We start from the raw sequence: 25,627 nt of genomic DNA, 5'->3' as shown, positions 1-25,627 counted from the left end.
ACCCCGGTATTGACTGATGGGGGAGAAACTGAGGAGAAACTGTAAAATTCATCAGGGTGATTTAGTGCACCCGAGGCTGTCACGCCACGGTTCCTGCAGGGTCTGGAGGAGAGGGCGATGTCTAAAACAGCTGGTGGCCCTCTACATGAGCCCTGGATGAGGGTACGCGCTATAAGTTGCTTCTCTAGGCTTTAAATTCTGACAATAAACAGTCGGTTTGGTGGATGGAGGGGTTTCATTCACCCGCGTCCCATGAGAGCCATAACAGAGAGGGTTTGTGTGCCGGCAGTGGCCGTTTCTTCCTGCGGCGCACCAGTTGGACCTGATGGCTCTATTTCTACCGTGTTGACTGCAGTGAAGCCATAATCAATGCCTTAAACTGTTTGTTTAACCCAATACCACGGTACCAAATATAAGCCTGTGGAGTTCAGTGGGATAGTGGGTCAGAAATGATGTCAAGTCAGTTTTATTGGTAAAGCACTTCTTACAATACACATTGTTTCAAAGCAGCTTTACAGAAAATCATGATGTTAATGTTTATAATATCTTTATGCATTATTGTCACGTTGAGCATGTTAAAGTTGGGCGAAAGTTGGATGTACTATATAGATTTAAATATGTCGCTGGATGGTAATATAGTTTTCATTTTGCAACAATAAAAACAATCAAGAAACTGAGATTAGCTATACGGTGATTGTACTGTATGTATGCTGATAAAATTAGATATACTATGCAATATAGTTTACAATTTGCATAAATATAAACAATCATGGAGCCGAGATTTGCTATGTAGTATTTATTGCTTTATGTGAGTTCACTGTATGTATGCGGACAAAGTTGGATGAACTAAATATCCAACTTTAAATATACCACTGGACCGTAATATATTTAAAATATTTTGGCGATATAAACAATCATGCAGTTTAGATTTGCTATATAGTATATGTATCTTGAATAGGAAACAATGAAGCATAGCTCACTTATATCACGATTGACATCCATAATTCCATCTCCTAAGCATATGCGTATCTTATTACCAAAGCATTCCTGTTTTCTTGCTGTTTTCTCGTTGCCCCTGGAATTTTCTTTGCTTAGCCTTGCATTACGTGGTGGAATGAGGGGGCGGAGTCAGCATTGTGCTACTGTTTGATTGACAGCTTTCTTCTCTTTTTCTTTCTGCCTTAGGGCCTGCTGAAGTTCCCATGATGTCACCGAACGGTTCCATTCCACCAATCCACGTTCCTCCTGGCTACGTCTCCCAGGTAACCGGCAGGAATGGGTTAGGGCCGTGCGTCGGGGTGGCGAAACCTCTCTCGCACAATGAGGATGTGATTTCACCCCTCGCAGGCGAATATCTCTTTCTTGGAAACATGCTCATAAATTGTGTGTTCAGTATATGACAACCAAACAAACAACAGACGGACATGCACAAAATTCCAAGTTATTCATCGTTACTGAACGGTGTCAGGCGAGAGTTTGCTAAAGGTCAGCAGCGGTGACATTTCAGTAGAAAGGTCAAAAAAGTCTTGCGGAGAGGGCAGGAAAAAGTGTTTGAGTTGTGGGTGTAATAAATCAGTGGGGTGGCTTTAATGGCACAAAGGTCACTCGTGTAAATATGATTCATTAGCGCGTTCCACCCGAATGTGAAGGGCAGGACCAGCCCATGTTTGGTGGGCTGCCCGTTTTCTTTCTCTTTTTCAACTTTCCAGCAAGATGGAAGCTTTTTAGCATGAGTGCATCGAAATGAAGTGATAACAATGCTCATTATCTGTGTAATTGTTGCTCTTTGGCCACAAAAAGTTATGAGATGTATGTGGCCTCATAAAAAAAAAATTCTTGTTAGCTTTATCACTTTTCTTTACCACTACACAAAATCCATATCAATGTATGTAAAGTCAACATACATTATCGTAAAAAAATTTGGGGTCAGTAAGATTTCTTTTAAATCACTTCAAAAGAAGTTTTTTATGCTCACCAAGGCTGCATTTATTTGATCAAAAAAACAGTAAAAATGATAATATTGTGAAATATTATTACCATTTAAAAGAACTTTTTTCTATCCTAATATATTTTAAAATGTAATTTATTCCTGTGATGTAAAGCTGAACTTTCAGCATCATTACACCAGTCTTCAGTGTCACATGATCCTTCAGAAATCATTCTAATGCTGATTTGCTGCTCAAGAAACATTTCTTATTATTAGCAATGTTGAAAACAGTTGTCCTGCTTAAACTTTTCGTGGAAATCATGATACATTTTCTGGATTCGTTGAGTAGAAAGTTCAAAATAACAGCATTTATTTGAAATAGAAATCACTTTTGTTCAATTTAATGCATCCTTGCTGAATAAAAGTATTAATTTCTTTTAAAAAAGAAAGGCTTCCTGAGCCCTTTGTGAACTTTTGATTGGTATTGTACATAAATTACAGTACACGCTTTAATCATCTTGTTATTATTGGTACTATTGGTACGGTGTTGATTACCTGTCCGGATATGCTTGAGTTGTGTAGTATAAGTTTCACAGTGTTTTGTCATTAAGATTCAAGATTTATGTTTAATATTAATGAATAAATGTTACATGTTTTTACAAAATGTCAGTAGTTCTCTCTGGACAAACCCTTTGGTTTAAGGTGGGAAAGCTAATTGGATTTGGCCATAATTTTTCATTGTGAATGTTGACTGTACAGTTTGTATGCATTTTGTGTACTGTTAATGAAGAATAGCTAGGGCTCACCAGTCATCAATTTACAAACTAGAAATTTCAGAGGGGGAAGTTTTAATATTAAAACATATATATTTTATTCTTTGAATCTAGAACATATTGATTTCCCAGAAGGCCCTGCAGATCTTAAGTTCTTTCCTCCAGTATGAGCATAACTGAGCACTTTGGTTTGGTTTCTGCTGTCGTCACTGACCTCACTTTCTAACCCTGGGTGACCAATCTGACTTCAGGATCACCCAGGGTTAGAAGTGGCTGACAGTGGGATAATTTCTCCCATGTGAACTGTACCAGCAGATCTGTGATTCCTGTAAGCGTCTTCCATGCATACATTCCTCCACTGGAATGTATTTGATAGCCGTTCCATTAGAAGGCCTTGTTTACTTTTGCATTCCTGCCCTTTGTTTAAAGTGGCACTGTACGTCTGCGGTTGCAACTGATGGCACAATATATCCAGAGACAGGCTGTATTATGTGTTGGGTTGGGCTACTAATGGCTGACATCAGAAAGCCTGTGATGTTGGGAATTGTTTGGCTTGACGTCTGCGCATGTTTGTATTTTCAGGTTCTGGAGGACAATACGGGCGTGCGGAGGGTTGTGGTGACGCCTCATTCTGAATGTTTCCCCCCCAGTTACTCTCCGGCTCTGTCCCCGGGCCACCACATTCACCCTCCATACCTGACACACCCACACTTTATTCCAGCCTCACATACGTCATACTACCCTCCAGTCAGCCCCGGTGATGTGTCCCCACACCATTTCTATCAGCATCGACTGCCCCCCATCTACCCAGAAGGTAAAGCTTCATTGTCCATAGCAGACTAAAAGTTTCCTGGTCTATTCAGTTATTTAAACACATACCTCAGTGAGGACGGGCAACCATGTCTTTATACTGAATCATAACACTGTCCTAACCTGGCTCAACATGAAAGCAAAGTACCACACAAAGCTATAAAACACAGCCAATCCAAAGATACATTATTAATGAAAAGTTGAAACATGCTTGATGTTTCTCTCTTGTTGTAAATTGATATGAATTTGCTACAAAAATGTATATAAAATATTGTAATATGTAAAATATATGCATTTCTTTTCTAAACTAAAATGTCAATTTAATAAACTAAAATATAAGAGTGTTTTAGTTTAGGCTTTGTGCATATACAATCCTGCACAAAATTAGTTTTGTAAATTTATATATATTAAGCTAGAATGTAATTTTGATTTATTTAGTTGTTGGGGTCATGTGTATGCAACGCTGCACAAAATTAAGTTTTGTAGACTAGAAAATAAATTATATATTGAAAGAATATGAAATAAATATTATATATACACATACTGTATACTGCATATACTGTGTTTTATATATATTATATTATATTATATTATATTATATTATTGATGTATAAGATGATTTATTTAAAAACAAATTGCCATATTGCTGCGCAAAATTTGTCTTGTGGACTCATATACATTGTGCGCTGAATATGAAATGTATATTATATATAAATATATAATATATTATTTTAAATGTATGAATGTACTACACTAACATTTAAATAGCAAAATCAAGCTATAATATAATTGATTAATTTAACATTTATTTACATTTTTAACATGTATACAACACTTAAATTAGTTTTGTAGACTAGAATATAAATTGTATATTCAAGATAAAATATATTAGTGATATTATATATTTTACATGTTGATTTGTTTAACATTTTCACTTTTACTTTGTCATTTGCTTTGTACTTTCTGTCGTGTAATTATGATCTTTTACTTATCTCAGAGATCATCCCGCTGTGTAACATCTCCACTTTCATGGGTCATGAGGAGTACTGTAAACCTCCACCCAAGAAGCTCAAACAACCAGTGGAGCGTACAGGTCTAAGTCAGGTGTCCAGCTCGCTTTCCAGCAGCTACAAGAACAGCACGGCCTGCACCACCACAGCGAACGGCCATGGAAAGAGCCACAGCAGCTCTGGAGGAGGAGGAAGCCCTGGCAACAAGAGGCCAGATCGAAGAGCCAGAGGAAGCCCCAAACACACAGACACCGAGCCACAAGGTGGGATAAGTAGACGTCTAAATTAAGAGACATCTTGCTGATTTTGTTCTCATGTCTCTGTAGTATTTTCATACGTGTGGAAACAGCTGAGAGCAAAAACAGGATATTTCCAGTGTCAGCTGCACTCAAATAACAACAGTCAGAGCTGCTGACTCTTCAAGATGAGTCAACAATCTTGAGTCCACATCTGTTCACTTTAAAGCCTAATTTCTATGAAGTAGAAGTAGGTCTTTACCTCCAAGCCTTTATTTTTTAGCTTTTTTATCAGTGTCAGCACTTACTCTGTGGTGTGACACACATACACATTGGATAAACAGTAGATAGTACAGGAAGCAAGTAAGAATGTGGAAGAGTGCCCACTACTGGTGAAATGCAGTCAGTCACTTGAATGGCATAGGCTGTGTTTGGAATAATTTATGCTACCATTCAAAAGTTTGGGGTCAGTAGGATTATTTTTTTTAATTTTTTTTATAAATTAATACTTCTGATCAACAAAGTTGCATTAAATTGACCAAAAGTGACAATGACATTTATAATACTACAAAATATATTTCAAATAAATGCTGAAAAAAATGTATCACGGTTTTCACAACAATAATTAAGCAGCACAACTGGTTTCAACATTGATAATAGTAAGAAATTTGACTTGATCACCAAATGAGCATATTAGAATGATTTCGACATATGCATATGTCGCATAACTAACTATATTATAGTTAAAGATATATGCTATAACTATTAGGGTCTAATTAATTATTTGTGAGTCTTTCTGACTGATTCATTAAAAAATAATGGTAACACTTTACAATAAGGTTTCATTTGTTAACATTAGTTTATGTATTAACTAACATGAACTAAGACAAGCAATACAAAACAAAATCTTTGTTAAGGTTTGTTAATAAAAATACAGCTGTTCATGTTACTTCACAGTGCATTAACTAATGTTAAAAATTACAACTTTTTAAAAATAATATATTAGTAAAAGCTATAGATGATGTGGCAAATCAGAAAACGCTGTCCTGAGGAAGAACCGGTTCTTGATCCCAAACCTTAGTATGCAGTATTCATTTGAAGTATGTAGTATACAGTAAGCTTGTATTTCATTGAGGATTCCAATCACAGCTGTTCTGGGATCAGATGGTAGATGAATGTGCAACACATGTTGCATCAGATGCAGTAGATTCCATATTTCCTTTTCTTTCATCATTCCTTTTGAAAACAGCTCACTCTGTCTCACTGTTTTCCTCTGTGTTCTTTAATGTCTTATCTTACCCTGGTCTTTGTTCCTGCGAACCTTTGGTTCCCATGCCTCTGTGTGTGTTAAAGAGAGAGAGAGCGTGTGTGTCTGTAGTCTGTCTGTGGCAAAACCACAGCGCATAATGAGATGCAGATCTTTTCTTGTCTGAAGTGATAGCACAAGGCTGGACCTTGTTAAAATGCACTGTCAAAAGGCACTGCAAATTAAAACAAGAGAGGGGAAGATGAGCGGTTCCTGTGAAGAGTGTCTGAGAAGAAGCTGAACGTCAGAAATTTTGACTTGGTCTTCATTCCCAGCGGTGTTCAGGACTTTGAAGCTGTAGCTTTTTAACAAACTACTCATAGTTGGAAACTAATACACATAAACTAGGTACAGTCAAGCTATCATTTGGAAAAGGTAGCTAGATACAGTAACACAGTGTTATATATATCATTTTTTTAATTAAAACTTTTAAAGTATCTTACTGAAATTAATCAGTGCAGGAAAATTAATCATTGAATTGTCTTATTTAAAAAGTGCATTCAAATAAACCATTTAGCAAAATGAATCACTTTTGTACACACCATTGGTAGACATGTGCCGTGACTCTTTATTTGAATCCGATGGGTAATTCAAGAGCACTTTGACCTATTTTGATTAATTTTTAGTCCATACATGGAGTGGAATCTCTAATTTTTCCATTCTCTCCATTAAAATAAAGAATCCACTGAAAACATCCTCCATTTCCCAATCCCATCAACATGTTGTTGGGGGGAAACCATAGAGGTCAGTGTTGGGTCATGTCGCCATGACTTCATCGCATTGATGACTCATTGCAGGAGCCCCTTGGGCCCCTTAAGAGCCAGACCTATGATCCTCACTCGCCCAACAGCCACTTTCCTTCCCGGCGCAGGCCCGCTCCGACAGCTCCATCCATCAGGACGTCTCTAATGCCCCAGATCTGTGTCTCTGTCTGCTGATACTGAATTTATGTTCTTTGCGTTTCTTTCTCTTTTCAAACCAGCATGAAGATGTTACAGTCACACACAAACTCTGATTTATGACTGAAAGGAGACGTCTGGCTATATTTAATCTCTTTTCTGTGCAGATCATGATGTGGACACGAGACGAGTTCAGGCTGTGCCATCAGGAATGGACAAGCCCCAGGTGGGTGATTCAAAACGTGTTGTCTCACAAATCTCCTCTCGAGCAGCAAATCGAAAAGCTTAAATGTCATAATTTCACGCTTTTGCCTGTGATCGTATTATTTGTCCTGCAGGATTATCGCTCCACTCTAAATATGTTATTGCTTGCCAAGTGCTTCATATTAGAAATATGAACACAATCCTAAGTTTTATGATTTACATTTAAGCATTTAGCAGACGCTTTTATCCAAAGGGAGTTACAGAAGAGGAACAAAACAATTCGTCAAAGACAAAGCAAAATTCATAATATACAATACTAGGTTTATTAGACAACTAGATTTGGATGCAAGCTAAGAAATGTAGAGAAGACATTTTTCAAGGTCAATTTGACACCTGCTAATACACACTGTAGAAAAATACTTATTATTATTTGATTATATATTATTATTTTTATATATTTTTTAAATTAATTACATTTTTATGAGATATATAATTATGTTGATCATGTTGATCTTCTGATCATATTTTTTTTCCAGGCACATTTTACCAATTCCAAACCACATTAATCGTAATAACTACTATTCATTTTGTATTTAATCTTTTTTTAATTACTTTTTTTTTTATAAACTGTGTCGCACATCCAAAATTGTTTATGCTACAGACATGAATGACTCCTCAAATCATGCGCCTTGAGGAGAGTTGTTCCGTTTCCTTTCTTAGCAGTTGATATGGTTTTTGTGTGGTGGACGATAAAATTGGTTTATAAAAACTTGACTTGAGTAATAACCTGGGATCAGATTGTCAAAAGGTGGGCTCTTTTGACTTGGCAACCACCTAGCAACGATCCAGAACACCCTTGCTACTGGCACAACAACATGACACTTGAAATGTAAGGATTGTAATTGTCTAGAGGTGGTCAGAGTGAAGCACTTCCGTTTATGTTCACGAGGGGGCAGCAGGAGTTAATGAATGACTTAATGGTTCACCTATCTTCATAATCTTCATCACTTTCTGTCAGTAGAAACACATTAAATGTGCATTCAAGGTTCAAAATGTGACGGTAACATACAGGGGCCCAAAGTTTTTAAAATGTATGAATGTCACAAGTTATAGCACAAGCACAATAAGGGTTTGTAAGGTTTTAAATGATGAAACACAAAATATACTGTTCAAAATAAAGATTAAAAAGCATTTGGACTTGTTTTCAAATGTCAGTGAAACCATTTATAGATGTGATGAACTACATCTGTTTGATTTTGAGGCAAACTGACTTCACATATCTACCTTGGGAGCAGGTATTTAAAAAAGCATTTGGGAAAATGGCTCAGGGTCCTGAAAACCCTAATTCTGTGTAAATGTATTAGTTCAAGGTCAATTTGACCCCTGCAAAAACAAAACTAGAAAAAAACAAAAAGCAACCTGAAGTAAACAACTGACAGCAATGTGCCTCTACAGTGAGTACGCCAGAGAATAAAATAATTCAAAGTATCAACATGATTCTATATCTTTTATTTGAGATTATGTATACATAATTTATATATATATATAGATTTTTTTTTTTTTTTGATAAAATATTTTAATATATAATAAAAAAAATGATATCTTTGAGATTGTTTATTTAGTGTAGATTTGAGTCTCCAAATAATTTTTGGAGCCACTAAACACGTACCATTTTTCCATTTAATTGTTTTGTGTGTGTGTGTTATCCAGGTAACCCGCTTTTGTTGTGCTGCTTTAATACTAAATCATTTAATCTTAATGCAAAAGGGAAAGTTTTGGGGTAAATAGTCTGGTTTGCCATGGCTGAAGCCTCTTCAGTCGCAGATGTTTTTGTTTTGTGAATAAAGAGTCTCTCCGCTCTGAGCAACTGTGAAGGACGTAAGCTGTAGTGTGTTCTGACTGATGCTTCATTCTCTGGAGATGAGCCTGCAGTAGCCTTGGCACCCAAATTAACCACTTTTTACAGCTGCCTCGATTTATTGATGTACCTGACATCATAAATAATTTGAAATTAGAATTCAAAGCCAGCCAGCATTTTATTTTGGACTTTAAATCTTCCAGGCTCTTTTCTAAAAAAGATGTTTCAGACTTGTTGTCAGACTCATTAACTCTTAAGTAATGAAACTTGAATGTGTCTTTATTTTGGCTCCTCAGGTGTCTAATGTACAGTCCCACTCCGCACTTGTGTCGTGGACTTCTGTTTTCTTATCGGGATCATCTGGACGGGTCCCTTCCTGTAGTTACGAGCTCCAGCTCAAGGACAAGGGCCGTGACGGGAAATACAAGGTTGTGTACAGGTAAGGACATTTTTAACATCATGTGTACTGCACTTCACTCTTGACTATTCTTTTTTTTATTGATTTATTAGATCAGCACGATCAATCGTTAAAAGATTGCGGTTTTAGTTCAAACCCCCTCATGATCTTATTCCTAAATTACAACAATTTGGATAGGTCTATCAAACCTTTGAAAAGTTAGGACATTCAAATGTTCATTTGCGCTGCCGCCGACCCAGAGAAAGCAGCTGTCATACGTATTAAACAGCTTCACAACCACACACTATCACTTCATTCAAAGACACTGATTCATCCAGTAATTAAACGAGTCTTTATGTGTGAGTCATTGAATCATTCATTCAAACCTATTTTAAAAACAACAACAGTTAATTTAAATTAATTACATTTATTTAAATAGACTGCATCAATTAACATTGTCAGAACCTCTAGTAAATTACATGTTATTTTGTTTAGTTTTCTATTCAGATTTTTGTGATTCTCAATTCTCAATATGATTTGTTTTTTCTTTGTTTATTAGTATAGTTACATAACAATCTTGCAATCTTCCCCATGTGGTTAGGAAATTAACCGTATGCACATCTATAGCTTTCTTTTTTTGGTCCCCAAAGCAAATCATAAAGGCTATTATGAATTGATTTGAAAGCTGAAGGAGGTTTTACAGATGCTTCATCCATCTACTCTCACACACAGATTGTCACTCTTAGCTTATCTTTTTTTCAGTGGTGAGAAACTCCAGTACACCCTCACTGACCTCAGACCAGCCACGGACTATCACATCCGGTAAGAATAGTGTTTCATATTTGCATTTATTCATCTAGCACACACTTTTAACCGAGCGACGTACAAATGAGATGAAACGCTCCATTAACCGAGCACTTTGAATTTCATTCGAGTGCTGAAGAGAGGTGAGTGACCTGATATCTGATTAACAATACTAAATGAAAGATAATGAATGCGAAAAAATGGATTTGTATTTAAATGTGAATTTCCTGGATCTAAAGAGCGGAGTGGCACAAAGCGTTCTTCTTGTAATTACAGTGGATGCAGCATTTAAATACATTCATTGTTATCACTAAATGATTCATTTAAGTTGGCAATAGCCGATTTTTCTGCGTATATGTTGAACGTGATGATGATGAATTACTCTTGTCCTCATTTGGAAATTCTCACCATGTGTTTTACAGAGTAAGCTCAGTGTGTAACTCTGTCAAGGGTCCCAGTTCGGATGCGAGGGCCTTCACTACCCAGAGTGCCCCTCCTGAAACCCCTCTACCCCCCAGACTGTCCCATCGCACCAAGAGCTCCCTCACATTACAGTGGAAGGTACGTTCTGTATTATTGTGCTGAGTTGCTACAAACCATTAAAACTTTAATGGTTGGGCTTCTGAACTTTATTACGTGATGGTGGAATAGTCTGATTATTGATCCTGATTATTAATTATTGATCCCGATTATTAATAATAATGATTAATTTGTAGTTATTTATTGATCATTATGTGTTGCTTCATGCTAAGTAATGCCTCACAGTTATGTATGAACTCTCATCAATATTGACTTATTTTGTTTATTATATTGTTTAATTGATAGTATATAATTATATATAATATATCATATGTTGATCAAATAAATGTGTCCTTGGTGTGCATAATGTAAAAGACTTCTTTCAAAAACATCTAAAACTCTTACCAACCTCAAACTTTTGAATGATAGTGTATACTGTGTATAACTTTTTTGTAATTTCTCATTTTTATTGCAGCCCCCTGTGGACAACGGCTCAAAAATCACCAATTATGTTCTAGAATGGGATGAGGTATGTACCGCATCACCTGTTTAAATGAATTTTGTAATATCCTGAGTGTGTCATGTACCTCTCAACCATTCAGTTGATTTATCTCTCTCTCTCTCACTCATTTCCTCATTATTTGCCTTAATTTTTCGCTATGGCTGTCAAATTTGTTCCCGTCCCTATGGCATGAGATGTTGGTCCTGAGGAGACTGGCTTTAACTGACTGTTCTGCTTTACACCACAGACTGTCTACTTTATTTTCTGGCTCAATAAGAGTTCATTAAAACTCCTCAGCTGTGGCTGGCAGCGGTTCATCCCCGCAGAATCCATCCTAAATACCTCTGCCTTTTAACTTTAATTATATTCTGGCTCCTGTTGTTGTGACAGTTAGCACAGCTTCCAGCAGCAATTTTGTTTTTGTTTTTGTTGTTGTTTTCCATGTAAAGAGTGTTCTGTTCTGGCACAGCGTATGTTCTGGCACAGCACTGGTCTTTTCTGTGCGTTTTAAGATGTTTATTTTATGCTTGTCATCCTATTTGTCATTCCTACCTGCATCGTTTAATCCTTGTTTGATTTTTCAGGGGAAAAAGAACAGCATTTTCCGTGAATTTTACGTCGGACACCAACGACACTGCAAAGTAATGAGGTTGTGCCCTGCTGTTGGGTACACGTTTCGAGTAGCAGCGCGAAATGATATTGGGATCAGGTTTGTTTATTTGTCTGTCATTTACAAAAAAAAAAAATATATATATATTTTAATTAAATTAAATTAACCAGTAATACATGTTTTATTATTTTATTTTATTTTAAAAAAAAATATATATATATATATTTTTTATATTTATTTATTTATTTATTTATTTATTTATTTATTTTAATTTAATTTAATTTAATTTAATTTTTTAAACCCAGTAATACATACCATGTGTTTTTGATGTTTATTAGGATAATTCCGTTGTTCTTTGAAGTACCTTGGAGTACTATCAAAAATACCGTGGTAAATGAATATCAGCAATATAGAAATATTTCCATCTGATACCATTATTTATCATGATACTGCCATAGTACTTATTTCTGAGTTATTTATTTTTCTGGTTATTTCTGAGGTTTAGGTGAAATGTTGTTTTATTTTTTTGCAATAAATCATAAAACAATTTTTATAAATATAACCCACCAGCATATGTCCTTTTGGTTGAATGCAATTTAGTAGAATTTTGGCCCTGTGGTGTCCATGTGTTTAATGGTGCGGTAAATGAGAAAATTCTCCTCACTGTGAGTGGTGGCAGTGTTGTTCTCCCAGGGGAAAAAGTCCAAACAATTTATAACTTTGTGCTTCTCGCACGCTTTGATGAGACACGGATATGTTGTATAATCTTTATAGGATGGGAAAGGATGGGATTTATTACTGTTTACTGTTTTCTTTTTCTCCAGTGGGTTCAGCACAGAAGTCGTCTTCTACACCACAGGAAGTCTCCCACAGATTTCCTTGCCTCCACGGCTGGTAAAGGCAGGTCCGGCCTGGGTTACGCTGGAGTGGACTCGACCGAACAGCTGCAGCGCTGAAGAGGTGGTCACGTACACCCTGGAGATGCAGGATGAGACCAAGGTGTTGAACTCAGCCCTACCATACGCATCCCATAATCCCCCTTGTGCAGTAGTTATTATGGCTTTCTGTTGCCATCCTTTTCACCACTAATTGGCTTTCTCAGTGTTGAGGGAATAAGACCGCTAATAGACAGATAAGTCTTTTAGCTGTTTTTTTCTACCTCACTGGTTAATCACCTTTCCCCACAGTTGTCAGAGTAACATGGATCGACTCTTCCTGATCCATGACTAATGCCTGTGTTTACCACAGCAGACTGATGCGCCATCCAAATATTTGAGCGAGATTTCATGCACACTTTTTTTTTTAATAAATTGTAGGATCTTTGCATTTTTAATACATTTAAACCACAAATTTGTTAAGAAATGGGCTTATTCTATGATTTTCTATTACATTTTAATGTATAGTTTTAATTGTATAATTATATAACATTAAATATATAATTCATAGATTTTTATATAATTATGTGTGACCCTGGACCACAAAACCAGTCACAAGGGTCAATTTTTTTAAATTGAGATTTATACATCATCTGAAAGCTGAATAAATAAGCTTTCCATTGATGTATGGTTTGTAAATATTTGGCCGAGATGCAACTATTTGAAAATCTGGAATCTGAGGGTGCAAATAAAATCGAAACATTGAGAAAATCGCCTACATAAATAGTTGAACATAAATAGTTGTCTATTTATGTTCACACTTTCGGTGCATCAACTCACAAAAATATTTTTTTTATATATTTACAGTAGGAAATTTACAAAATATCTTCATGGAACATGATCTTTACCTAATATCCTAATGATTTTTGGCATAAAAAAAAAATCGATAATTTTGACCCATACAATGGCTATTGCCACAAATATACCCATGTGACTTGTGACTGGTTTTGTGGTCCAGGGTCACATAGTATTAATTATAAAATATTTTATCCCAGTTTAATGTCATGAAACATACAACAACATCTGCTACCTATTTTACCTTCGTATTTGGACATATTTCAGAGTGAAACAGGATATTAATAAAAAAACAAACATTTTGGACTCCGCTTTATTTTGTCCATTAGCATTTGATTGGATCGTAAACAGAAGTGTTACTTACCAGATTGGAGGGAAGGTATTGAAAAATAAGATGCATTGGTTTGACAAAAACAAATTGTGGTGTTAGTTTGGGGTGGGACTAGCTGGAAATAATTGTTCCATACTTCACTTCTTGACATCTAAAAAACAATGTGTTTTTGGCAGGGACTGGACTTCCAGGAAGTTTACAGCGGTTTGGAGCTGAACTGTAAATTGGATTCCCTAAGAAGGAACACGCAGTACAAATTCAGGGTGAGTGATGAGTTTTCCAGCACAGAAATCATGAAATGATTCATGATTTTCAATTCATGATTTATTTTGTTCACACACACAACCATACGCACGTAAACAAACCGTCCATACAGGCGTTTAACTAGGGTTCTAGAAATCACACGTTCCTCAGGCACTTTTGCTTCCTCATTTCCTCCTTCACCAATCAGGCAATTAGCGATAATCTAATGAATTAGTTTGTCCGCTAACCTGGAGCTGTTTCTCAGATCTAGCAGCTGTTGCTGGGGGAAGGTGAATTGATTTCCTGTGGTGTTGCGTGTAAAAGGCTTTTACTCTAATCTCTGAGAAAGCAGAGAACACTGCGTTATTATCAGGGGAGAAAGGTACTTCAGACAAGATTTTAAATGCTGCTCCCTGCGATGCTGTAGGAGATTGGGACACAAAACAAATGTGTCCTGAAATCCTCAAACGTCATCTCGGTCATCCTCTTTTCAGTGATGTCGTCTGAAGTCACTCAGACCTCTCAGAGATGTTTGGAATGAAATAATAGAAGCCTGAGTACAGTATACAAATATAGATGATCTGCATTTTTAGTCAGTAATTAATACATTTGGCTGTCAAATCCAAAAATTGTGGCTGATTTTACTTCCAGTTCATTCATCACACTAGAAAAAGATGAAGTTAAGCAAATTTCATTGTGGGATACGCAATAATACACTATCGTTAAAAGGTTTGGGTTCTGTAAGATGTTTTTGAAAGAAGTCTCTTATACTGGCCATGGCTTCAATTTATGTTATAATTTTTTGTAAAAATGTAATTTATTCCTGTGATGGCAAAGCTGATTTTTCAGCATCATTACTCCAGTCTTCAGTGTCACATGATCCTTCAGAAATCATTCTAATATGCTGATTTGCTGCTCAAGAAACATTTCTTATTATTCTCATCGATGTTGAAAACAGCTGTGCTGCTTACAATTGTTTGTGGATTCTTTTATGAATAGAAATTTTAAAAGGGCAGAACATTTACAGTATTTAAAATAGAAATATTTTGTAGCATGAATGTTTTTCCAGTCACTTTTGATCAATTTAATGCATCCTTAAAAGTATTCCTGAATTAACATCTTTCTGATCCCAAACTTTTGAACGGTAGTGTGTATATATGTACATACAGTGCAGAAATAGCTGTATGCATACTTCCCTTTGTGTGATCTTCTTTACTGTGTCCTCTACAGCTCATCACTTGCAGCGGTGAGTGGCGCAGTGCACCAAGCTCTCTGCTTGTGTGTAAGACCACCCCAGACAGACCCGGACCCCCTGTGAATCCTGCAGTAAACGTAGTCACGTATCACAGCTTCTGTGTGACGTGGGGTAGGGAAACATAATCATTTTATGTTTCACACAGGTTTTTTTTTTCTTTTCTTTTTTTCGTTTATCATTACATTCTAACGTCACTGTTTTATATAATTAAATCAGAACCTCCACAAGATGATGGTGGATCTGGAGACTTGACGTACGTTCTGGAGATATCAGAAGGGAATTCTGAAGGTATTTATTATTGCCAAAGGGTGAATCTGACAAGAACATGTCCACGTCACATTTAACCCAAAAATGAAAGAAATTTGTAAATTATACATTTAAATGTATTCATATTTAAAACTTCTTTATTTATTTAAATATAACATATTTATTTTTTCTAAACTTTAAAAAAAATTATGGATTTTACAATTAAGAATATATTATTCTTTCACATTATTTTTGTAGATGTTATTTTCTTTATTGTAATGTGAATTGAGGTGATTAAATGTGCTTCATTGATATATATAAAAATACATATATTAAATGATTAAAAATGAACACTACAGATGGTAAGATGATTTTTTTTTTTCAAGGCTGCTTTTATTAGATAAAAAATACAGACAAAACAGTAATTCTGTGAAATATTATTGCAATTTAAAATAACTGTTATTTTATTATGCTTTTAAAATTAATTTATTCCTGTGATGTTTTTGAAAGAAGTCTCTTATACAGCCAAGGCTGCAATTTATATTACAATTTTTGTTTATTTTTAATTTATTCCTGTGATGGCAAAGCAGAATTTTCAGCATCATTACTCCAGTTATTCTAACATTCTGATTTGATGATCAAGAAACTGTTTGTATTATCAATGTTGAAAAGACTTGTGCTGCTTAATATTTTTGTAGAAACTTTGATAGATTTTATTTAGGATTTTTTTTATTAATATAAAACAAACAAAAAAAGCATTTATTTGGGAATTCGATTTTATTTTATTTTTGTAACAATGTTAATGCCTTATTGTCAATTTTGATCAATTCAATTAATGCTTCTTAAACAATTCTTACTGACTCCAGACTTTTGAACAAAGTCATTTTATTTAAATAATATAATTTTGATTTTGATTTGAAATATGCCTGTGATATGTTTTTGACAGGTTCACTGAGATAAATATGTACTGTATGAATCTGTGTTTGTTCAGCAGAGAGGCAGTGGGTGACTCGGTATAGAGGACCAGAGAGGAAACATTTATGTGAGGATTTAAAACCAGCAACAAGCTACTCTCTGAGACTCAGCTGTGTCGATGTGGGCGGACAAAGCCAGGTATGAGAACCAAAGTGCATTAACTGATTTTCCAGGCTGATTCATAAGATAACATTGTACTCCTTGTGTTGTATATTGACTTGTTGTATTGGTTGTTCAGTGCTCGGATGACTTGACGGTGCGCACTCATATTCCGCCCCCTGGCCGCTGTCGACCCCCAAGGATCATGGGTGATGTCAAACACAAGGAGCTGATTTTGCAGTGGGGTGAGGCTGTTTTTTTTTTATATATATCCATTTTTTTTATTTCCAGACTTCAAGTCTCAATGAAATAAACAGATTATCTAAAAAAAATCGTTTAGCATTTGTGGCACAAAAGCCCCCCCAGACCCCACCCCCCAATAGGTATATGACCACAATATGACCCTATTCAACAAATCTCTTGATCCATTTGGAAAGAGAAATTGAAGTTAAAAACAAGTTAAAGTGACACTTGTGTGCTACTGTGCTTTTAGACTAATTATGTTTGTCTAGTGAAATAGGCAGAGGGTTTATAGTTATAGAAGTCAAAATTACCCAGAATGCACCTGGATCAACAGCTTTGCATCTACTTTTTGTGTTGACACATTGCATAACCCTATTTAGTGTGGGTCTGTGTTTGCATTTGCGTGTGTGTTTGAGGGAGCTAGAGGTATAATGCAGTTGTTTGTTAGTGATAATACCCCTGACTCACTGTTTTTGAGTGAAGGTGGGCTCATCTAAGAGGCTGAACACCATCTATAAATAAATGTGAAATGGCAGTGCTGATTTCAGGCGTCCATGCTGACTCTGAGAGCTCGGACATCAGGCGTGAGCTTTCCTGCATGTTCTCCATCACTGCGATTGATCAGTTTCTTTCCTGTAGCCAGTTAGCCACAGTTGTAGAGGGAACTGAGATCTTGTTTTGGTTTTGAGAGGCTGGTAGATGGATGCCTTCTGAGATCATCAAGTCATGTGTCTGGGGGACGTGAGCGTAACGACAGTAGGATTGCATTGTGGTTTCACACCAACAGCGTTTTAGAACTGTGGCTCTATACAGAAAATAATTTATGAGTTTCAGTATTGAATGTTTCTCATAATAATGGCCATAAAAGTTTTATTGGGTGTGTGCATATTACAAATTTGATTTGTCATTTACATGAGGAAAAGAAAGGTAAATCATTTACATTACATACATTTTATGCTTTAGTCTACCTGTGTAACTTGTATCAAGCCAGATAGATGTATTTTTAAACAATAGTTGAAATAAAATATTGCAAAACATCAAAAATAATAGTAGTAATAAATTAATAGTAATTATTATTATTATTATTATTATTATCATTCTGATTATTCATTTCAAATTATATATTTTTTTAATGTTCTGCAATTATAGGCTTTTATTAATTCATAAAATTTCTCTTGTCAACAACACCTCCCAGGTCACGATTTTTTTAATTATTCATATGAGGCATTAAATAAAGTATTGTTTATTTTGTGTGCAATATACAGTTCTATGAGTTATTCATGATGATATAATTCATAAAATGCCTCGTCAACTCACCTCCTTCACAATTTTTTATTATTATTATTATGAGGCATTTATGAATTATTATTGTTATTATTGTCATTTGTTTTGCAATATACACTTTTATTAATTATCCTCCCAAGTCACAATTTTTAAAATATATTTTAATTAATTATTATTTTGGGGCTTCTAAATAAGCTCAGCACATTTTCTATAACCTGTTAATATGGCCACCAAAACTAATATGTGTGAAACAGTCCTAACGTTGTGGTCATGTGTATTGAACTGGAGTGATGGATTATGGTTTGACTTTTGCACTTTTAAATGATTGCTTATTGTTCTGTCCCTGTCTCTATATTTCTCTTACACACTTTTAATTCTTCGTTTCTCCAGATGGTCCTGTGTGTGGTGAAGAGAGTGAAGGTGTGGAGTTTAGCTTGGAGATGTGTGCAATAGATGAAGCTTCAGAGCCGGCGGAGGTGTACCGTGGATCTAAAACAGAGTGCACTGTGGGTAATTTGCTCCCTGGCACTACCTACAGGTTCCAAGTTCGTGCAGCCAACAGTGTTGGGGTAAGTCACCTTGTACACAAAAACACATGACAAAATTACAAAAATCTAAACTAAAATTAAAATGAAAAATATAAAAATAAAAGCTAATTCCAAATATTAATAAATACTATAATAGTTTTTAAAAAATACTGAAATAACACTGAGACTGATACACCTTTTTTTTATATATATATATCTATCGTTCTATCTATCTATCTATCTATCTATCTATCTATCTATCTATCTATCTATCTATCTATCTATCTGTCTATCTATCGTTCTATCTATTATTTTATTTCTCCATTCAGGTGGTTTTATTTCACAAATTAATATTTTTCTTCCCAAGTGCCACAATATAAATTGTATATATATTTTTAGTGAAGGGAACATGGCAAGTATTTTAGACATTTTAGCTTTTATTCTCTTTCATAAGCAATGAGTCAGGACAAATTATATCTCAAACAATTATATCTATATTTTGTCACATATAACAGATTTCCCTCCTTATTGTAGAACCCAGGCCATTCATTACCTTTGAGATTGCTAAAACGCTCTAAATCTCAGCCACTTTCTCTCTCTCCTTTTTTCCAGTATGGACCTTACTCTGAATCTGTGGAAATAAGCACTGCCGCTGGCCCCCCAGGACAATGTAGTCCCCCTGCCATCAATGTGACATCACACACTTGTGCTGATGTGACCTGGGAGGTGAGTCTGCAAGAGCCATTCACACTGTATACAATACAGTAAATTATGAATCGTACTGGTTTTCTGCTGCGTTGAGAAAGAAATAAATTTTCAGAAGCAATCAATGGCTTTGGGACTCGTAGAAAGAAAATTGTTTTGAATTATACGAATATGTGCTCAATACTGGTACAGAAACTCCATCCAAACTCGAAAGTTCATCATAATACCATCATCGATCACCCAGAAAGTGTTGAAGATTGATTCTTGCCAGAGGAAGGTGGCAGATTGTGTCCACGCAAAATGCTTCCTTCACTTCTATCACTTCTTCTCAAAAGACACTTGCTTTTCATGACAAAGGGCCTTTAATGTTTTGTTCCCAATGAAAATGAATGTGATTTTAATCCTTGATGTCTCCTGAATGACAAAGACTCATTCTGTTTGCTGTCTTGAGAGGCTTTTTCATTTATTATTGGTGCGTATGGTGCATTAGCTCTCTTGTGTTTGTCCTGATGAAACCGTGTCAAGCAGGTAATTAGTCACATACTGCTGGAAAAATGCGTTTGTTGCTCTCGTTTCCTGGAGTGTAATGCTTGCTCTGATCTCAATCCCCAGAACAATGAGAGCTCTGGGATAGACATTTCTGAATACCGGCTGGACTGGGGACGTGATTTGGACTCTCTTGAAATGGTTTACAGTGGATCGGAAACCTACTTCCAAATCTCCAACCTGGAGGCATCAACAGAATACTGCTGCAGGCTACAGGTAGTTCATGATCTGTTAGGACCTTGACACATGCGCTAAAACATTAATATAAATTAAAACAAGCCAAAAAGAAAGTGGATTTATTTTATTTTATGATGTTATTTTCTTATATTATTGTTGTATTTAATTTTTTATTTGCTTTATTTATTTATTTTAATGAAAAAATTTTAATAGCTTTATTTTTAACTGCTTTATTTTTATTTTATTGTTTGTTTTTTAAATTATGTTTTAATTATCTGCTTATTTCAAGATATTTAGTGCTGTGAAATGGGTATTAAAGGTGCTCTAAGCGATCCCGGGAGTCGTAACTTCTTGTTGACATTCGAATTGTTGTCAAACAAAACGGAGGCTAGCTAGACCCTCCCTCCTCCTCATCCCGTCTCCTCCCTCCTCCCCTCCCTTCCGGCATAAAGGAAAGTCAAAATAGTCACTACAAACAAAGTTAAGTTTTACTGATACTTATTTCAATGTGTAATGTCGCCAAGTTAGATAAATGCTTTTATATATTGCAGAACAGAATGCAGAAAAAGAGAAACATTATCTTAATCGTTTCGCCACCTGAGGTTATAACTATAGCTCCCATACAAGGATGCAATAATAGCAAGATAACGTTAGCTTCGCGTTTCCCAGTGAGCATAAACAACGGCAGCGTCGTAAACAAATTTAGTCAAAGTTGTCAATAGCCTATAAATGACATCCTTGTGTTGGTTTGGCGAACATGAACGTCAGTTTAGAAAGAAAAATGGATTTACCTGTTCTGCAAAAACAGAGCAACTATAGCCGCGTTTCCACCGAAATTACCCGGAACAATTGGTCCCAGGAACTTTTTTCCCAGGAACTTTTTTTGCCCCAGACCGGTTGCTTTCTGCGTTTACACCGCGGTCTAAAGTACCGGGAAGGTAAACTGCGCGCAACTGCTCCTCCCAGTCTGCGACGGACAGTAATCAGTTTTGAGCGCCACATTTATAATAAGTATGGAGGAGATTCAAACTGTGCTGCAGTTATGTATTGGTTTACTAACAAGGTAATTAACAAAACAAAATAGACGAGCACTGATACTAAAGCGTGTTCAGAAAGCTCGTATGCTTATAAAATTAGACAACGTATGTTATCAGTTATTGTGAGATGCCTGGGACGAACGCGCAAAAAATTTCCTCTTTCGCAAATACGCTTAAAAAAAGCCTGAACCCCGTCTATCAATCATAAATAGTGACAGTCTTGTAAATAGTTGTTTGTTACTCTAACCTTAAAGCGCTATTTCAATCCTGTTATAGTAAATTTGTAACATGGTTTGGAGTGCCTTGCAATAGATGAAAATGTGTAAACATAATGACTTAATAATAAAAGCTGTGGCAGAAAAGAGGCGAGCACTGAAAGCGTGTTCAGTAAGCTCGTAATGCTAACGTTAGATATAAAATTTGTATGTTATCAGCTATTGCGGACATTGACCGTGAGATGGCTGGGACGAACGCGCAGAAAGTTTCCTCTTCCACAAATATCCTTAATAAAGCCTGAAACTCGTCACCAGTCCACCAGTTTTTTTTATTAAATTCCATATTTGCAGATAGACAACTCTTACTGCATGAAGCCACGACACAAACCACAATAGATTTTTTTAAAAGGGAGGTTAAAAATAAATAAAATGCTGCGTGGAATCATTCAACCAAAATGCGCCGAGAACACAACCAATCAGCTTGTGCAGCGCACAAGTCCCACCCCTGAAAGTTCCTGAACTTTGAAAAAGTACTACCAGAGCCTGTCTACGGAGAGCCTTGGCACTTCCTATTAGCCCCATTGTATCGATCTTGGTTGCAGTTCCATTAGAATTCCACTGGAGGTGATCGCGGGCGAGTGCAGACTGAATGGGAGTCTATGGGGCTAGACGGCTAAATTTGTCTCTTTCACCCGATTGCCGTTGAGAAATCTCAGATTTTATTGTAGGTTTTGCAAGTTCAACATGGGTTATAGGTCTAAAATTGAATGAACGAGTACTTATGTCCTTTCGATTTCTTACAGGTTGAGTTGTTGTTGCCCATAACACGCTAGCATTCTGCTAATAAACGCTGATTGGTCAGTGCAGGACTGATTACGACCAGAGATACCGCTTGATGGCATCGTGGCATCCGAAGCGGGACCAGAAACAAACAAAACAAAAACTCTTCTAGAACGTGTATTTACCTGTGTCAGCTGTGTTGTCGATGCCTCGAGAGAAAAGAAAGTGCCAAGCGCGAAAGCACCAAAGCGACTGAAGGATTGCCGTCAAGCAGTATCTCTGGTCGTACGATGTGTATGACGTCATTGACATTTTAAAAGACTTTTTAAAGCAAATAAGTGACTCTAAAAAATCTAACACCCAGCAATGTGTAATTTCTTTGCATCTCCTTTCGAATACAACATTCAAATTACTAGACAAAAAATTATATCCTGAGAAAAGTGGATTTTGATGGTTTAGCGTCATAGACCTCCATTCATTCTGCACTCGCCTGCGAGCGCCCCCGCATGGACAGAGACGTGTTACTGCAGCCAGTCCAGAAACCGGAAGTAACCAGAGAGTGCCAATTCTCTTCCTATTAGACATTCTCTGGTACTACCTCATGAGCAGGGACTATCGGAAGGGGAAATATTTACCCGGAACTTCATTTAGACCCTGGTTCCTGCGGTGTAAACACATCGAGTACCAGCCCAAAGTTCCTAGTTCCTGGGGAAAGTTCCTGCGGTGGAAACGCGGCTTATGTCGGATTGGAAGCCCTTCTGCCGGCGGAGTTCTCGCCACCTTTCGAAGGTTTTTCCGATGTAAATTCGGGACTTCACGCGTTCCTTATCCTTTTCCCTCTTCTTTGCAATTTGTTCATCGAAACGTCGTCTCTTTGGTCGTGTGTCGACCATAATTCAAACTTCCCTCTTCATGCTTCTCTCTCCTCCACACCCCCTTCATGTGTACGCGCAGTCGCGCACTAACCCCCCAAACCCCACCCTCCAATACTTCTTGTTGGTCATTGGCTGGAGCACTGTTTGTTATGTTTCGTGGTGCGGGTGAGCCCAGTTTGTTTTTGTTGCCGTTTGTGGAGCCTGTGGTGTCTAGAGAGACTGCGTTTTTTGACAGTGTGTTCGGGGGACAGGCAGCTAGTGGATAGTGAGGAGATGTTTGCTGTATGTGACAAAAAATGTTTGGGCCTAAAAAACGCGTCGCATCACTTAGAGCACCTTTAAATAAGCTTTTGCTTTTTACTGTCGTTTGTAGTGGTTGACTGCAATATTTTTTTATATGCTATATATATATATATATATATATATATATATATATATATATATATATATATATATATATATATATATATATATATATATATATATATATATATATATATATATATTTAATAATAAAAAATGCAGCATCTGCAAACTGTTGAATTTAAAGGAACCTTTATTTAAAAAAAAAAAACTAAGATAAAAATAGATTTGGTTTCACATTTGTTTTTGAAGAAAATACTTGAAAATAGAAAATGTACAGTAAACAATATATGAATTCTTACAGTACTGTAAATTTTAGTCTAGCATTTGCTTGCTTAAATTAACATTTTAGTTTGTGATGAATCAATAGTTCACAGTGAAATGAGTTATGAATAAATCATCTTCCTAAGTTCTTACTCAAGGAAACACATTATTCTAATTGTTCCTGAAATTAATTAAGCTCATAAAATTTTGCATAATCACATTGAAAATGCATGCATTACTCGCTGCTTGCATTATAATTAAACAAACAAGAAGAGTGTAAAACCTTAATCACACAGTATAAACACGTTCTGTTTACAATGTATATGTATTTTTATTTAACTTATTGTAGTAAACTCAGCCTACATGCATTGGTGTGTACATTATCATTGTCTCTGTGCAAACTGGTTTTAATGCACCAAAAATAAACCTGCAAATTGTGACTGGAGCTGTTATATCTGGAAATGTTCTGACCTTTCAGTGGTCCTCTTCACATTTAATTGGCTCTAAATCATTGTGTTTGTTATGTAGTTGATGCAAAACAATCTATCAGCACCGAGAATGAATTGTACTCTCCAAAATACTCAGTATTAAATACTGTCCTTCCAAATATTTTGATAAAACAAATGCTTGATTGTATATATATCAGCAAAACTGATTATTAACTTTTGAGTTTTAAGTCAGCATGACTCCCTAATTTAGTCTAATAGTCTTTTCCTCCCTAATTTGTGATGTATATCAAAGTGAAACTTTCTCGAACAAGAATAAATGTAGGGCGGATCTTGATTTTGTCCTTTTGGTATTGATTGGATAGTCGTGGTTTGCTATTAATTGTAATCTCATGTGAGTGACATGTTGTCCTGCCCTTGAAATACTGCAATATTAAAAGAATCCCAGAATTTTCATTTTTGATTTCATGGTGCCATTTTTTTCTTGTATTCGGTTCATAGGCAGTGAACCAGGCAGGGGCGGGCCCCTACAGTGATCTGGTGACGTGTCGGACCCCTGCAGCAGTCCCTGATGTTGTATCCGGAGTTCACCTGCTCGACCTCCCTCCGACCCCAACAGAAAGTGACTCCTTCTCCCCCTCCACCTGTCTGGCCCTCACCTGGGACGAGCCCCACTGTAATGGAGCAGAAATCACCTCCTACAGCATCTCAATGGGAGACGACATCATCACCACCGAAAACGCAACCTGCCACATTATCAGGGACCTGCTGCCGGACAGCGAGTACAGGTGAGCAAGACATATTGTTTAACACTTCGTATCTCTTTTTCTACCATACTGCATCATCAGCTCTCTCTCTCTCTCTCTCTCTCTCTCTCTCTCTCTCTCTCTCTCTCTCTCTCTCTCTCTCTCTCTCTCTCTCTCTCTCTCTCTCTCTCTCTCTCTCTCTCTCTCTCTCTCTCTCTCTCTCTCTCTCTCTCTCTCTCTCTCTCTCTCTCTCTCTCTCTCTCTCTCTCTCTCTCTTTATTTATTTATTTATTTATTTATGTGCATTAGCAATGACCGGGGACCTTATTTTCATGTGGTTCTGTTATATATAGAAGAGTGCTGGTGAGCCACGAGCAGGTCCCTGAATTAGTGTTATTAGCCGTACAAATGGTCTCCACTTATGTCTGGCTCAAGATGTGCTCAGCAAAATGGTGCATTCTGGGTAGATGCAAGTTGTTAGAAGGGGATAGTTTTTTTTAGTGTTTTTTTTATACAAAACCACAGAGGTACCATGGTCCTGTTAATGTATCAGATGGTAATACCACGGTACTTTGGATACATACTATGGTACTGAATGGCTGCCATATTCATGCGCCATGCTGTTTACAAAAAACTACAGTATTATGTCAAAAAACATGGTGTTACAGTAGTATCTTTCCAAAAA

General features: G+C 36.4%; 1 protein-coding gene across 2 annotated transcripts in view; it reads left to right on the top strand.

Moving 5' to 3' along the window:
- Positions 1-25,627, top strand: part of fndc3bb (fibronectin type III domain containing 3Bb) — a 65,748-nt gene that overhangs the window by 26,675 nt on the left and 13,446 nt on the right. Inside the window, exons 4-22 of one of the 2 annotated variants that reach the window (XM_082183381.1) lie at positions 1,186-1,262; positions 3,283-3,514; positions 4,508-4,783; positions 7,129-7,187; positions 9,320-9,462; positions 10,183-10,242; positions 10,647-10,785; positions 11,219-11,272; positions 11,830-11,954; positions 12,680-12,854; positions 14,093-14,179; positions 15,390-15,525; positions 15,631-15,702; positions 16,655-16,773; positions 16,874-16,979; positions 18,652-18,830; positions 19,401-19,514; positions 20,106-20,255; positions 24,698-24,984. In XM_082183381.1, the coding sequence (XP_082039507.1) occupies positions 1,186-1,262; positions 3,283-3,514; positions 4,508-4,783; positions 7,129-7,187; positions 9,320-9,462; positions 10,183-10,242; positions 10,647-10,785; positions 11,219-11,272; positions 11,830-11,954; positions 12,680-12,854; positions 14,093-14,179; positions 15,390-15,525; positions 15,631-15,702; positions 16,655-16,773; positions 16,874-16,979; positions 18,652-18,830; positions 19,401-19,514; positions 20,106-20,255; positions 24,698-24,984 (2,590 nt within the window). Of the gene's footprint in view, positions 1-1,185; positions 1,263-3,282; positions 3,515-4,507; positions 4,784-7,128; positions 7,188-9,319; positions 9,463-10,182; positions 10,243-10,646; positions 10,786-11,218; positions 11,273-11,829; positions 11,955-12,679; positions 12,855-14,092; positions 14,180-15,389; positions 15,526-15,630; positions 15,703-16,651; positions 16,774-16,873; positions 16,980-18,651; positions 18,831-19,400; positions 19,515-20,105; positions 20,256-24,697; positions 24,985-25,627 lie in introns of both variants that reach the window. The other variant, XM_082183380.1, reaches the window with a different exon arrangement.

The sequence above is a fragment of the Leuciscus leuciscus genome (assembly GCF_965113295.1).
Source record: "Leuciscus leuciscus genome assembly, chromosome: 11".
NCBI classification, from domain to species: Eukaryota; Metazoa; Chordata; class Actinopteri; order Cypriniformes; family Leuciscidae; genus Leuciscus; species Leuciscus leuciscus.
Note: the sequence above shows the minus strand (reverse complement) of the source record. Positions and strands in the feature narration are given on the sequence as shown.